The sequence below is a fragment of the Quercus suber genome, unplaced genomic scaffold (assembly GCF_002906115.3).
Source record: "Quercus suber isolate HL8 unplaced genomic scaffold, Cork oak 2.0 scaffold_257, whole genome shotgun sequence".
Classification (NCBI taxonomy): Eukaryota; Viridiplantae; Streptophyta; class Magnoliopsida; order Fagales; family Fagaceae; genus Quercus; species Quercus suber.
In genome coordinates this window covers 596,008-612,259 of record NW_027069713.1, presented here as the reverse complement: position 1 = coordinate 612,259, position 16,252 = coordinate 596,008, and the positions used below count along the sequence as shown (strand labels likewise).

The 16,252-nt window shown below is 34.1% G+C and overlaps 2 protein-coding genes across 2 annotated transcripts; both read left to right on the top strand.

The window, feature by feature from the left end:
• Positions 1–899: 899 nt before the first annotated feature.
• Positions 900–5,437, top strand: LOC111985627 (uncharacterized). The gene is made up of 2 exons (XM_065781136.1): positions 900–1,923; positions 4,563–5,437. The coding sequence occupies exons 1-2, from the start codon at positions 900–902 to the stop codon at positions 4,565–4,567; spliced, it is 1,029 nt and encodes a 342-aa protein (XP_065637208.1). The 3' UTR covers positions 4,568–5,437.
• A 2,050-nt stretch (positions 5,438–7,487) lies between these two features.
• On the top strand, positions 7,488–9,369 carry LOC112027463 (uncharacterized). Its single transcript, XM_065781135.1, has 2 exons — positions 7,488–8,983; positions 9,171–9,369. The coding sequence occupies exons 1-2, from the start codon at positions 7,488–7,490 to the stop codon at positions 9,367–9,369; spliced, it is 1,695 nt and encodes a 564-aa protein (XP_065637207.1).
• The last annotated feature ends 6,883 nt before the right edge of the window (positions 9,370–16,252 follow it).

Genomic DNA, 16,252 nt, shown 5'->3' with positions numbered 1-16,252 from the left:
GAAGAAGCAACCCAACATGGATGAACTGAGCATTTTTGTCCCCCAGTTTTCTCCCCATTTTGGGGAGAAAACTTTTTGGTGGGCACAAGGAGAAAACTCTCAGGCCCCATCTCAAATTTTTTTTTTCCATCTCCTAACTAAACACCAATAAAATATCCATCCACTCTTATTTTCTTTCATTTATTTTCCATCCACCCAATTTCACCTCTAAACAAACACACCCTTAGTGAGTGAAAAGGGGGGTGGAAGTGTTTAAAGCTTTAAAGCGAGCTTCATTTATGGTTTTAATTGGTAGGTAAAATAAAAAATAAAAGGATCCGGGATAGTGAGCCATAGTTTTAGTATTAAAAAGTACCAAAAAATATAAGTGCTTGTGGGGTGTGGGGGGTTAAGGGCTGGGTTTAAGTCTCCAAGAGAGAGCTTCACACACATATACAGTTAGATTAAGTGTAGTGACCCGAAAGGGGGTCTTGCAATCTATGGAATCTCACATCGCCTAGGGAAGCATATGAAAATGTGTTTATAAGGAATGATCTCCCTTGAATGTGTAGAGGCCTTTTCCCTAGCGCAACCTGGGGAAGAACAAAACCGTGAGGGGTATGGGTCCCAAAGCGGACAATATCTACACAGTTGGGGGGGGTCGTTACAAATGGTATCAGAGCCAGGTTATGATTCTGTAGACAATTAGGACTTTTGATGTTTTTGTATTGGATGTGGAAGAATAGGCTTGAATCATTGAATGATCAATGGGTATTTTTATGGATCTGATAATTGTTAGAAGCTGTGTGCCTATATGCTTAGGATCATAAGAATAGTAAAAGCTTTAGTATCTCTTGTATACTATGATTTTTCTTTGAGGTTTATCCTACTCTAAGTGTTGTTTGTTTGGTTATAGGAAAATGCCACCCCGCAATTCTATCCCTTTTGGTTCTGAGCCAAAATCTGAGAGCCTTGAGGGTGTTTTAAGTGCTATCAAAAGTCTTGCTGAGGTGGTGGGGAAGCATGTTAGTACTAGTGGAATAGTTAAGCCCAAAGATGCTGAGATTGAAGGATGTACTATTGAGCAATTCAGGAAATTAGGTCCTCCTTCATTTTTGGGCAACCCTGATCCTACAGAAGCAGAATCTTGGATAATGCAAATGGAGAAAATTTTTGATGTGATTGGCTGTACTGAAGTGCAAAAAGTCTCTTTTGCTTTCTTTATGCTAAAGGGGGAAGCAGAGCATTGGTGGAGATCCACCAAAAAGACTGTGCCACTTGAGGAAGATGAGATATTGACTTGGACTGTTTTCCTTGATGCTTTTTATGAGAAATATTTTCCAGAAAGTGTACGGGATGAAAAAGAAGTGGAGTTTATGGAGCTCGTTCAAGGGAATAAAACAGTATTACAGTATGAGGCTAAGTTTACTGAGTTGGCTCGATTTGCCCCTCATATTGTGTCTGATGATGTTAAGAAGGCTAAGAAATTTCAAAGGGGTCTCCGACCAAGTATCAGGACTAGGATGGCAGCCTTACGATTGAAGGCTTACTCTGAGGTAGTGGAGACGGCAAAAGTTGTTGAGAAGGAATGTGAAGACTATCAGAAAATTCGAGATCAAAACAAAAAGAGATCCAAGCCTGAAGAATCTCAACAAGAAAATGAAAACGACAAACCATTCAAAAAGAAGACTACAATAGAACTAGAGCCTAAGGTGGTGCAACAAGTAATAGAGAATTGTTCAAGGTGCGGTAAAAAGCATAACGGTGTTTGTTATCGTGAAAGTGGGGCATGTTTTAAGTGTGGAAAAATGGGTCATCGTATCAAAGATTGCCCAGCTTTGAAGAGTGAGCCGATGGTTAAGCTTAATGATACGAATCTAAGGCCAAAAATCCAAGGACGAGTGTTTGCTATTACTGGGCAAAGTGATGAGGAAACTAAGTCAGGTATCATCTCCTTATATTCTCTTATTAAGTAAAATAATGGTTGCTGAGTTTATGTAAGTATTGTATGGTGATGATAGTAGACAAGGAAGTAATGGCTGTGTTAATTCTCTTTAAGATTTGAGATTTTGATATGATATAATGTGGATTGGTTATTAGGATATTTTTGAGTTCTAGATAAAGGTTGTATTCAATAGTGTATTTTCATGTGGGAAAGATATTATGCATTGACAATAGGTTATGAAATAGGATGACTGTGAGGAATAAATATCGAATTACCCAAGATTGTCCTTAAATTAGGTTACCGTCAACTTAAAGTTAAGAAGGAGGATATTCTTAAGATTGCCATTCATACATGTTATGGACAGTACTGAATTTTAGTGATGCTAATTTGGTTGACTAATATCTCTCTTTGTTCAAGGACTAAGGTACATCAAGTTTAGAGGACTAAACTTATTTTAAGGGGGGAAAAGTGTAATACCCCAATTTTGATTTTATGATTATCACTGTACCTTGTCAATTTTAATATAGAGTTGAGGTATTGTATGTGTGTGCATAGTAAGATGGGAGTAGACAATTTTGTGGTGCTACAAATAGGTGAGAAAATTAAAGTTTTAGTGCATACAATTTAGTGAGGAATTAAAATAAATAAAAAGAAAAGAGTAAGATGTTCTATGGGCCTCTTGGAGACTAAAGAGATAAGCCTAAGTGGATTTAAACTCCAGCCCACTACCCCACCAAGCCCACATTTCTGATGTGTTAAAATATAAGTTGGAGGAAAAGATAATTAGGGTTTGGGTTAAGAAGGGTTTCATCACTAAGGAGGCTAGGGTTTCATCACTAAGGAGGCTAGAAGGTGTATTTTTCCTTGGAGTTAATTGAAAAGGCAACTGATTGTTCAGGTATGATTTCTCTCCATTTAAAACAAAGAATTAAAAAGTTAGAATCTTGTCTTGGAATTTCAAATCTCAATTACGAATATGGCTTTAACGTTTGGGGTTATATACGATAGGTAGATTTATCGTTTTTCTTGAGTTATATATATATATCTTAGAGGATGGCTTTAAAGACCTCAATAAGGTTAATCCGAAAGCTGCTGAATCTTTAGAGATAGTTGCAAATTGGAAATAAAAGAAGATGGCTTGAACGTGGATAGCTTTAAGCCTTTAATGTTGTTTCGTTGGGGTATATATATATATATATATATAGTTTTAGTTTTGGGCCACCGTTTGTAATCCATGAACTAAGTCATGGATCAAGATATTATTCATGGAGATGGCCTTCACGTGTTCATCAGAGTATGTAATAAAATGCTAGGTTGCCCACTGTGTGAACAAGCCATGGATTACAAATATCTATTCGGGTATATGGCTCTTACATTTACATTGGGGTTTTATATTTAATCTTAGGTCAATGATATTTTGGCTACTGCCTTCCTCATGGCAATATGAGTTTCAATTAGTGCAATGGATTATTATTAGTTAGAGAGACTTTAATTTAGTGTTAAAGTGTTATCAGTTCTGCAAAGTATTTTTCCTAGTGAATCAGATTGTACAATTCAATAAGTTTTATTTTTTGTGGAGGATATTAAGTAATTTCTATGATTGGATATAGGTCTTATTTAAGAGTATTTTGAGGCTATTGGAGGTTGTTTCGGCTGGACTTTCAGAGCGATTCAAGTGCTGTAAGTAATTATGCATTATATGCACAAGTTTTGTCCATTAGGTTCTTAGAAGTTAAAAGTTTTCAAAAGTTTTGTATTTCAAACTTATATTTCGAAAGTTTATCGAAAGCATTATTTTTACATCATTGAAAGAAAAACTCCGACTTTTAGACAATGTTTTAAAGAGAAACTTCGAATTTTAAATAACGTTTTGAATGTCCAAATCTCATTTAAAAGATGATTTATATACTAAATTGTTTATCGAAAATAATTGAGTTTCAAAGTAAGTTTTCTAAAAAGGTTATTGTTCTTTAAATTTGTTAAAACCAAGTGATTTCAAGTCATGTTCCTATTCTCCAAATGGTATTTAAAAAGTTTCTTTTAGCAAATCAAATTTTCAGATTTACTCAAGAATTGTAATATATTTATATAAACTTCTCAGTTTCTATTCGTTCCCCATGAGAGTCAAGCATCCTTTGATTTATGTTCAATTCGATATTGTGATATTCCCTATGCTTGTATATTTGGAATAATTGTTAATATTAAGAAAATTATTCTATTTTGTATATATTTCGTTTTGTGATATGTGACTCAGAATGAAAGTTTTTAGAATTGATCAGATATATCAGATTTATGTGTAAATCCGCTCACAGGATTGTATGTGAGAATATGTGTTGATCCCTCACCAGCAGGGGTTAGATGTTGGTATCCGCTCACAGGATTGTATGTGAGAATATGTGATGTGTATATGTGACACTGTGCTCTGATCAATTTTATGTATGTGATTTCTAATGATTTTAAGATGTGATTACATATGTATTAAGTGATTCATTATATGTTTTGGAATAATTATTTTTGATATCATTAAATGAGTTTGTGAAAAATCAAAATACTCGTGCGTTGCTTGACTCTGTTCTGTTGTGTATTCTGTATAATTACTTACTAGATGTGGCTCACCCCATCAATTATTATTTTTCAGATTGAAGTGTAGTTGGGAATATAGGACCTTCTGATCGCTTTGTAAGGTGCAAGGTTGAGCGTGGAAGTTGTAGGCGAATTCTATATTACTTGAAGACTTATAGAATTTTAGTTATCCTTATTTTGTAATTCATGATTTATATTTTGGAGATTATTTCCAATTTGTGGAGTTTAGATTTTTGTAAGAGGTTATTTATTAAGAGCATTGTTTCTTTGGAGTTTTAAATTATTTTGGATTAATTTTACTTTTAGTTGTGCAAGATTAGCACGTTAGTCATGCATCTAAATTCATGTTTCATGGATTTGGGTCGTGACAGTTTTGGTGTTGTTTTGGCAGAGCTTATGACTGGTAAGAGGGCCTTTTCGTTCGATGGGCCTGAAATTGACAGAAAGCTAGCAATGTTCTTTATTTCTGCTGTGAAAGATGATCGCCTAGTTCAAATTCTTGAAGATCATATTGTTAATGAGGGTAATGTTGAGCAACTAAAGGAGGTTGCTAATCTTGCAAAAAGGTGCTTAAAAGTGACAGGCGAGGATAGGCCTTCTATGAAGGAAGTGGCAATGGAATTGGAGGGGTTTGTTATCATGGAAAAACATCCTTGGAGAAATGCTAGTGTCTATACAGAAGAGACTGAGTACTTGCTTGGTGCACCTACTCAATCATTTGGCATTGATGTTGGTCCCAGTTGTTCTTCCAGTATAGTTGCTGGGTATGATAGCATAAGAAACGAAGCATCGAAACCGTTCGATGATGGGAGATAATTAGTTAATCCACCGTAATATTCTTGCATCGATTGAGGCTAAATTATTGGTGTATCTATTATGCAATTGAATTTATGTATGACAATATATATGAACATGTTGTAGACTGGTTCATGCTGTGTATGACATTATACACATGTAGACCGAATAAAATCTGGCACATGAACAAAGGAACATGCATTTCCCCAGATATGTCTAGGTGGTATTCAATATCATCTAATTCATACTAATTGATATTCTACTTTGAAAGGTTGAGACAGATCCCATCAAAGGCCTTGCATAGGTGAGCAATCATGCTGCCTGCAGTTGTCATATTTTAAAGAGATTTAAATATCTGGCTATAAACTTCCGTGGGAGCTATGAAATTATAAATTTAACAAAGAAAATAGAAAAATGTATGACAAGGGCTGAAATGCGAGCTTAAAATTCAACAATAAAAATTTTCTTCCAAGTCATATGAAAATTGAATAGGCCGAATTTACCCTCAGGCCCCATTGTGGTCACTTAAAATACCATGCCTTATTGGCAAACTTTGAATTTAACAGCCGAAGAATATCAGTTATGTCAACAAAGTTGGTTTTTTCGAAGATCAAAACCTTTAAAAAAAGTATTAAAAGCCATTTGAGGGTCTAAATGACCTTTGAAACAAATGCATTCGAAATAGAAATTACAATGGCCTATGTGACCCTTGAAACAAAATTTTCGACAGCCTACATGACCTTTAAAACAAATGTTTTATCTTTACGGAAAATCGATGACCCTAAAAAAAATTCAAAAATAAATAAAAGTACTAGAACTTATTTTTTTAGTCTCCCAACCCTCAAAATAAGGTTTTTCTATTTTTTTAAAAAATAAATAAATAACTCACAACCATACACATACACTTTAAAGAACCACATGACAAAATCTATATTATACCAAAGCACAAATAATAGAAAAAATTCAATTAGCTTTCCAAATTACTAAATCCTTCATTCTTGAAGTTTATGGAGACACTTTTACATTAAACTAAAGGAACTTAATATTTTTAACTAGAGAATTTTGAACTGTGAAGCACTGACGCAGCTCTAGAGGAGCCGCACCCGAGTCGGACTTGGCCGGACGCGGCAATGCGGCAGGGACGCCGCTGACCGCGAGTCCGTGCTGCGTCAAGCCGCATCTTGCCACGTGGCATCGCTGACTCGCGCCGACGCGGCGCCAATCGGGCCGACTCGGGCCATATCGGCCGTATCGGCCGAGTCCAAAATTTCCGGTTCAGGCCGAAATTAAAAAAAAAAAAAAAAAGGTGCGAAACGCACTGTTTGACCTAACCTAAAAATACCTCAGACACTCATGCACTCTCACTTGTCCAAAACACACCCTTTCACTCCGTCCCTCATCTCTCTTTCTCTCTGTGCTCTCCGCAGCTCCGCCTCCGGCCTTTCCCTCTCTGTCGTGTTCTCTCCTTTAGGTGTGCTCTCTCTTCTCTTTGCTTCCCTTTTAGTCTCTATTTCTCTCTTCTCTGTGCTGTGTTTATTGTGTTTGTGTGCTTGTTTTTTAACTCGATTTCGTCCCTCTCTGTTGTGTTTGTGTGCTTGTTCATCCCTCTCTGTTGTGTTTGATTGTGAATCTTAGTTTGTTATTCTATTTATTATGAAATGTTAGCAGTGACTTGTTGCACTTGTTAGTAAATAATGATAGGTGTGCTGATGATTGTTTAGATACTCATTTTGTGTGTATTTCGGAAATGATGGTGGGATTTGTGTGTATTGTTAATTTGTTATTCTACTTATAAATTATGCAAAAAACAAGTGCATTTTCTTAATTTTTCTGTAACTTTTATTTTAGGCTTGTAGGGTGACTGGGTGAGGACTTGAAGTTTTGTTATTATAATTATTAATATGGCTGCTGTGGACTTGTGGTTTACAAATTTTATCAGTTAGGATAAGAATCTTATCTTATCCTAATTGATAAAATTTGTAAATTAGTTAGAAGTGATTTGTGAACCTGTGAATTTGTTATTTGTGAATCTTAGTTTCTTTTCAATCTTAGTTTTATTTAGTTAATAGTTGTTAATTATTACTTATTGTGATTTGTGAATTTGTGAACTTGGGTTTGATTTATTATTAATTTATTTAGTTAATAGTTATTATTTGTAGGTTAAATTGAATCTATTGAATTTGCAATGGACGAAGTTACTAGCACAGAAACTTCACCTTCATCTAATCAAGAAGTAAATGATGAATCTCCTCTTTGGCAGTATGTGACTAAAGTAGAAAAACCACCTGGTGCTTCTGTTAAATCAGGTGGAAACACATACTTTAAGTGCAACTATTGTGATATAGTTTATATGGGATCCTATTCTAGGGTTAAGGCTCATTTATTAGCAATTTCTGGCAAAGGTATTAGAGCATGCTCTAAGGCGAAGAGCCATAGGCAGGAAATGCAGCGAATGCATGATCAAGTTGAGAATGATAAGAAAGAGAGAGAACGGAGAAGTGAAATTCCCTTACCCCCACCTCCCCCAGGCCGTGGGCTTGCTCCTATTTCCCCATTTCGAAGACAAGAAGGGAGTGATAGTACAAATCCGGTTGATAGTAAGAGGAGGAAGGTGGATTCTCCTTTGGAGAGAGCATTCCAGAATAGTGCTAGACATGATTTGGATAGCAGAATTGCTAGGATGTTTTACACCGGTGGGCTTCCGTTTAACTTTGCAAGGAACCCATATTATCGTAGTTCCTATGCATATGCTGCTACCCATAACATTCCGGGTTATCTTCCTCCTGGATACAATGCCTTGAGAACAACACTTTTGCAAAAAGAAAGAGCTAATGTTGAAAGGCTTTTGAAACCAATTAAGGACTCTTGGCTTGAAAATGGTGTAAGTATAGTTTCTGATGGATGGTCAGATCCACAAAGGAGGCCTCTTATTAATATTATGGCTGTATCAGATGGGGGTCCAGTGTTTATAAAGGCAGTTGATGGGTCAGGTGAGTTCAAAGACAAACATTATATTGCTGGGGTGTTGAAGGATGCTATAAAAGAGATTGGACATAAAAAAGTTGTCCAAGTCATCACTGATAATGCTAGTGTGATGAAATCTGCTGGAGCTCTTATTGAAGGTGAGTATCCTAAAATATTTTGGACACCTTGTGTTGTCCATACTCTCAATTTAGCCTTGAAGAATATTTGTGCAGCAAAAAACACTGAAAAGAATGAAGTTACATATGAGGAATGTAATTGGATTACACGTATTGGTGATGATGCATCTTTCATACGTGTTTTTATCATGAACCATTCAATGAGGTTGGCAATGTTTAATGAATTTTGTCCATTAAAATTGCTCCAAGTTGCTGATACTAGATTTGCTTCGGTTGTTGTAATGCTGAAAAGATTGAAGTTGATAAAAAAATGCCTTCAAGCTATGGCTATTAGTGACCAATGGGCTTCTTATAGAGAGGATGATGTTGGAAAAGCTCAAAAGGTGAAAGATATGATTCTAAGTGATCTTTGGTGGGATAAGGTTGATTATATTCTTGAATTCACAGGGCCCATTTATGATATGCTACGAATAGCCGACACAGATAAGTCTTGTCTTCATCTTGTGTATGAGATGTGGGATTCAATGATAGAGAAGGTGAAGACAATAATATATCGACACGAAGACTTGGAAGATGATCAGTATAGCTTATTTTGAGCTGTGGTGTATGATATACTCATTGATCGATGGACCAAAAATTGTACACCAATACATTGCTTGGCTCATTCCTTAAATCCTAAGTAAGTACATTTATTTTCTATTTTCCTTAGTTCACCCTTTTAGTAAAACACACGTTTCATCTATATTTGTTTTTTAATCTTTAACTAGGTATTACTCCATTGAATGGCTTTCGGGGAATCCAAAACGCATCCGTCCACATCGGAATCATGAAATTTCTATGAAAAGGAGCAAGTGTTTGGATCGATACTTTCAAGATAAGAGTGAATTAAAGCTGGTGGTGAAGTCTGAGTTTGCTACATTTTCAGGAGGGAGGTTTCCTTCACCAGATGCCTTGACAGATAGGTAGGCCTTACAACCTTTGGTTTGATGGCAATATCATGGCTCCGCATTTCCAACTCTTCAAACCCTTGCCCTTAAACTTCTTGGACAACCTTGTTCATCCTCATGTGCTGATAGAAATTGGAGCACATACAAATTCATTCATTCCTTAAAAAGAAACAAAATGACTCCTGCACGTGCTGAGGATTTGGTATATGTGCATTCTAATCTTCGACTCTTGTCAAGGCGCAATGAGGAGTACGTCCATACAGCAACAAAGATGTGGGATATTGCAGGAGACTCTTGGAATGCGAGCGACATACATGGAGGAGCTAGAATTCTTGAGAATGCAGCCCTTACACTTGATGAGCCAGAGTTGGAGGCCATAGTTATTGGGAATGCTAACACTAGTGCTACTACTAGTGAAAGTGAAGTTCGAAGTGAAGCTCGAAGTGGAGCTATGGATATTGAGGATGATGATGTTGGTGTTTGATTGTCTTGTTGATTATCTTTTATTTTGTTTTAGTTTCGAACTTGTGAGTTGTAGTCTAATTTCCAAACATTATGAAATGTTTTAGTTTTAATCTTGTGGGTTGTATTGAATTTATGAACATCTTGTTTTAATTATTATCTACTATTGCTCTTAAATTTGGTATATGTTTATATAATGTGAAAAAGTGTGCTTAGCAATATATTAAAAATATAAATAAATATATTTTTAATAATTTTTTAATCGCCGAGTCCCGCCACACCCGTACCCACCTTTTTCAAAAATTGCCGAGTCCCGCACCCGCACCCGCACCCACACCTGAGTCCCGAAACGCACCCGTGCTTCCTAGGTAATAAACAGTTGTACGATATGATAAGGTGTTAGTGACAGGACTGTTAGTGCCTATTGATAGAAGTAAGGATGTTCAGCTGGTTAATAGCCATCAGTGATCTGATTGGCTAATGTTGTATTGATTTCTATTGGCTAGTGCTACTGTAACAAGCTATACGTCAGTGAACTCGAGCTATTGATTGGCCCTGATGTATAATATTGCAAATTCTCTCTATTCTCATTCTTTCATTCCCTTTTCTGATTCTCTGTCATTCTCCCTAATTCTTGGAGGGCGACTCCCTTGAAACAGTCATTCTTTCCTCTCTTATGATTTAGTTAAATCGCATAGCCCTTTCACACACTTAATTCATTCCATTACAAATAAGTTTATGAGGTTCATTACTGTGAGAGATATATTAGACATATTAGCCTAATATAATAGGTCTAAGTCCACTCCTACTTGTACTAGTAGTCTAAGGTTTAGTCGCCTATATATACTCATGTTAGGTTTTATTATAATACAGGTTTTGTACTACACTTTTATATAATAAAGATGTAACCCTTAAGAGATTCTTCTGTGGATCTAGGCCGACAAGGCTGAACCACGTAACCCTCGTGTTCTTAGTATTCCTATTCTATACTTCTCCTTTCGCATCCACTCTAGTATATACAACATGATATAACACATCGCATTACTAATAATATATTTAACAATTACAAGTGAGTAGGGAGAAATTTGGTAGATCCAACTGCCTCTATAAGCAATGATTGAGATTTAATGAAATACATGGGAATATTTCTCATCTCAATGTCAAACTCTAGAGGTATCTGTTTGATCTAGAGAAAGATGGTCACTACAGTGATAACGAGAACAAAACATTTATGACAATGTCAAACACAAATATGAGGCATCCAACATATTGACCTAAAAGCAAGTTGGATTGCAATAAAATTGTCAGCACTTGTAAAAAAAAATGCTAAGAACAATACAGTAAACTTAGAATGTATTTTGGTTTGATCGTGAGTGCTTCATCCGTGGCATGTTCATATAGTTGAAGAGTTCAAAGGTTCAATAGTAATAAAATATTTCTGTAGTAAGTTTGTCTACGGAGAATGTAAAGTCTAGAGATAAAGGTTTTGTAATTGATTTGTAAAATTCTATTACTATAGTGGCTTGTTCATTTGGGAATAATTTGTTGGGTGTGCACGTGTGAGCAAAGTCCCATATTGAATAAAAATTAAAAAAATGAATAGTTAATATAACATAATTGAGCACATACCCATTGGGTTTAGGTCTTTTGGGTTAAAATGTGTCTCTATATGTTATATTAATTACTCAAAAAATCTCTCCAAGGTGTTTATTTCCCCAATAAGTGGTATTAGAGCCTATGGTGGTGTAAGACAAAGGTGGCAAGGTTATCGAAATTCCTTTCACAGTTGGAGTAGGGATGGGATATTACACCAAGCAAGACCATAAAGCCCACACAAACGATCTTGGAAAAAGCCCAACAAAGAAGTATTATTGCCAATGGTGCTATAGACAACGATGAAGTGCGAGATTTTCGTGGAGGATAAAAGACGTGCAGGGTTGACATGTGAAGGCCCATGGATGATGCACTAGTGAAGGAAAAAACCCATTAGGCAAGAGGGAGTGAATATGACTTGTTTATGGCCTTCGGAGAGATCTTGAAGCCCACAAAGAGACAGAGACTCACACGTGAGGGGAAGTTTGTTGGGCATGCACATGTGAGTGAAGTCCCACATTGAATAAAGATTAGAAGAATGAGTATGTAATATAATATAATTGAGCACATACCCATTGAGTTTAGGCCTTTTGAGTTGAAGTGTGTCTCTATATATTATATTAATTACTCAAAGAATCTCTTTAGGGTGTTTATCTCCCTAACATAATTTACCCCGTATAGTTCTTCCCTTGGATAGTTTTCCTTGGGTGTTTGACTTCATCATCATATCATTGTCTATTATCTAGATCCATTGAAATTGAATTGCAATCGGTAACAACATATGCCATTTGATATGCGACTATAATTGTTTAACAAATAATTGAAAAATTGGAATAACTAATTGATTCAATGCATAAACACAGCTGAGATCTAAAAACCCAACAATTAGTATCAGAACATAAATACATTCTAATTGAATTAATTTCCTAAGTGCAATCCTTGACCAATGTTATAATGGATAAGTTTTTTAAATTTTATTCACATGACCATGAAACTTTTTTTCTAAAGACTGTAATGGTGAAGATGATGGCGGCTTTGTATCTAAATATGGAAATCCAATTGAACTAAAGTAGTAATATATTAATTTCATTTTTGAAAAAAAAAAACTATTTTTTGCTAAAACAAATATAATAACTCTTACCAATAAAACTATGTGCGATCTATGCATTTAGGGGGGGGGGGGGGAATCTTTTGTAATTGAAAATTGTTATATTATATATTTAAATATTATTACAGTTGCCTTCATTGTTAACTTTCTATTGTATTATTTCACTATATTCTAACATTTTTTTTTTGTTATTAATTTGTGATTTTTTCTATTGCTAGTAACAAATTGATAAAGAGATCCTAATTAGTATTCATTTAATTTTTATAATATTATTATTTTCTAAAAAAAATTTCATATCCAAAATGATATTCTATAACAAAAATTAAAAATTAAAAAACATTTACAAATAAAATAAACACTATCTACAAGATAAAATTACAGTATGTACAGAACAAAAGAATCTTATTTATCAAGAGCATTGTTGCAACTTCACTTAACAATAGAATCACTCAATAGCCTCAATCTATTTGGACAAAGATGAATTCAAAACATAACTTGATAAATTAATACTAACCAAACCAAATTAGTTTTATATAGAAAACAATTAACAAAAAGATATGAAAAATGTGTTACCTTTTTTCAAAAAAAGAAAAAGAAAAAGAAAAAAGAAAAAGAGTTGTACTTTTTCTTTGGCAAGGTGATGCATGGTGAATAAAAAAAATGAAATTTAATTTCCAATTTTAATTTTGATGTTAAGAAAGAGATTATTTAGTGTTTTGTTGTGTGAGAGATCAAATGGATTGTGCTAACAATTTATTGTGTGGGATACTAACATTAAAAAAAAATGAAGCCTCAAATTGTTAGGTTAAATTAGTCATCAATGATGATTTGACATACTCACAACATTTTTTAATTACACAATTTATGCTTTCAATTGAGATTGATTTTTAGTGGCTAAATATTTTAAATGTTTTCTTAAGGATAGGAAGGAGAGTGTGAAATTTTATTTATTTATTAATTATATATATAAAACCAATTATTCAATATTTTTTTTTCTAGACCACTTAGCTTTTTCTTATTTGGGGTCTTGAGCCATGCTGCCAAGGCAAGGCGAAGGTCTTAAGGTGCTCTTGTCAATGAGTCGTGATAGTTACACATTGTATGTATACAAGACACATATTTGAAATCGCTCAATTATAATTGTTAAATTGTGTTTTTAAAACATAATTTCACCATTTTGAAATTTATAATTGAAATCATGTTTTGAAAAGATGACTTTAGTTGGTGTGTATACGGCAATATATAACTTAATGTATGCAATAATAATTAAGACAATTAGTTTAAAGTCTCAACACAATTCACAATAGTATGATGTGGCAAGTTGTTAACAATAATAGATAATAAAGTAACATTTGTAGTAGGCTTATATAAGAACTAATAATAACATGTGAACTACCACTACACATTCTTGATGTAATGATCACTCAATAAGTATAATTTATTTTAAAGTAAGGCAAAAGGGTTAGGGTTTAAGTTTTACAAAAAAAACTTCACACACATACATACACATATATACTTAGCTCATCATTAGCTGCATTACTGCACCACAGCTCCTGCTCCAGCTCCGAGCAAGACTCTCTTCCTCATGTCACGAATGATCCATAAGTCCTATATATAATTCATTATCACTGTATATCCAAGAATGTATGTCCCAAGTCCCAAGCAACTGTTCCGTATTGCCCACGTGGTTCAAAAACACTGGTAGATTCGTGAATGATGCAGTTATTTTAATAATGAAGATGCTGAGGATTCGTGTCCAAACTACCAAGTCCGAACAACAGCTAGAAGTTGAAGCATACAACTAAAGAATATCCTCAAGCATAATTCCTGTATGTTGAAGCATACAGCTAGAAGTTCATGCATTGCAATCATCACTGTGCCATTGCTCAGGTTAAGACGGCAACATCTCCCGCCATGCTCTACATCAACATATTGTAATATCCTCAAGCATAATTCCTGGTATCATTTGGTATCATTCGGATCTTTTTTCGATCAACCAATGCGCTTATTTTCAAAAACATCATGCCGAACTCTATACCTGACTCCCATTCTATTGTTTGTGATATTTTTTTCAAGCGAAATTTCCTCGAATTGTTGAGAAATTCCTTCAATTCGAGTATTTTCCACATTTCTTTCATGATAGAAGATTAAAATTAAAACATAGTTAACAATTATTGGATATAAAGGTTGTTATTTTGCTAAATTAATGTATTAGGATTATTTTTAAAAAATAATTGATTAGAGAAAATCAACAATCAAAGAGAATAAAAAAAAATAACAACTTAAAATACAAAATTAAATTGCATCAACCAAAAGAAGTTCTAAAGAATACAAAAATTTATTAACCTAAAGCAGAGATGCAAGAAAAATAAAAATAAAAATAAAAAATCAATCAAAAAATTGAGAGAGAGAGAGAGAGAGATAGAGAAATTACATTTTTTTAGGGAAAACTATGCAAAGAATGGAAAAAAGAATAACTAATTTATAGTAAAATGGTGTAAATAAGAAAAAACAAAATAAGAAAAGATGAAGGGAATGATGAAAAGTGATATTAAAGTAGAAGGTAGTGGAGAGATGAAAATGTAAGAGATGGAGAAATGTCTAGTAAAAGGGGGTGAATAAGAAGATACAAAATAAGGGAAGATAAAGGAAAAAATGAAAAATGATATTAATGTAGAGGGTAGTGAGGAGATGAAAAGATAAAGGGTGGAGAAAGTATAAATATTAAAAAACTGAGTAAATGTTTAAAAAAATTATAGAAAAATTGGAGAAATGTCTAGTAAAAGGGGGTGAATAAGAAGATACAAAATAAGGGAAGATAAAGGAAAAAATGAAAAATGATATTAATGTAGAGGGTAGTGAGGAGATGAAAAGATAAAGGGTGGAGAAAGTATAAATATGAAAAAACTGAGTAAATGTTTAAAAAAATTATAGAAAAATTGGAGAAATGTCTAGTAAAAGGGGGTGAATAAGAAGATACAAAATAAGGGAAGATAAAGGAAAAAATGAAAAATGATATTAATGTAGAGGATAGTGAGGAGATGAAAAGATAAAAGGTGGAGAAAGTATAAATATTAAAAACTAAGTAAATGTTTAAAAAAAATTATAAAAAAATTGGAATAAGAAATAGGATAATAACGTGAACGCTGATATGACTCAACTGAAGCGTAACAACAATATATGTTACGTTTTAGCTTTTAGAGATATATATATATATATTACACTTCTTTTCTCTTCATACTTTTAATATCCAATATAATCAATCACACCTTAAATTAACCACTACGAAGTGTGGCTTGATCGTAAGAGTATTCGTGTTGCTTCATATAATGCTTGACAAGAGTTGAATGGTTCAAGTAGAGGCTTTTAACAATTATGATAAGTCCACACTAGAGACTCCTCTTTTCATTCAACCAAAAAAAAAAAAAAAAAGGAAAAATCACATCTTATATTCTTAAAAATTTGTGAAGACTTTATTTTTCATACACAAACCTTGTACACCTTCACATTCTTGTACATGTACGGGTCATCATACGGAGGTACTCGTGCCATGAGCGTAAACACCAATAATTCAACTGGGTCCTCAAAACAGAGCTAGATCTGAGTTCTGACCACATCTTTCATGTTCCCGTGTGGCCATCCATGTAACATGGTTGTCCAATTCAATTCGAGTTTAAAAATATTGTTCCATTTCACATGCTTTTGGTTTTGGGTGCCTTTTTGCTTCTTCTTTTTTTGT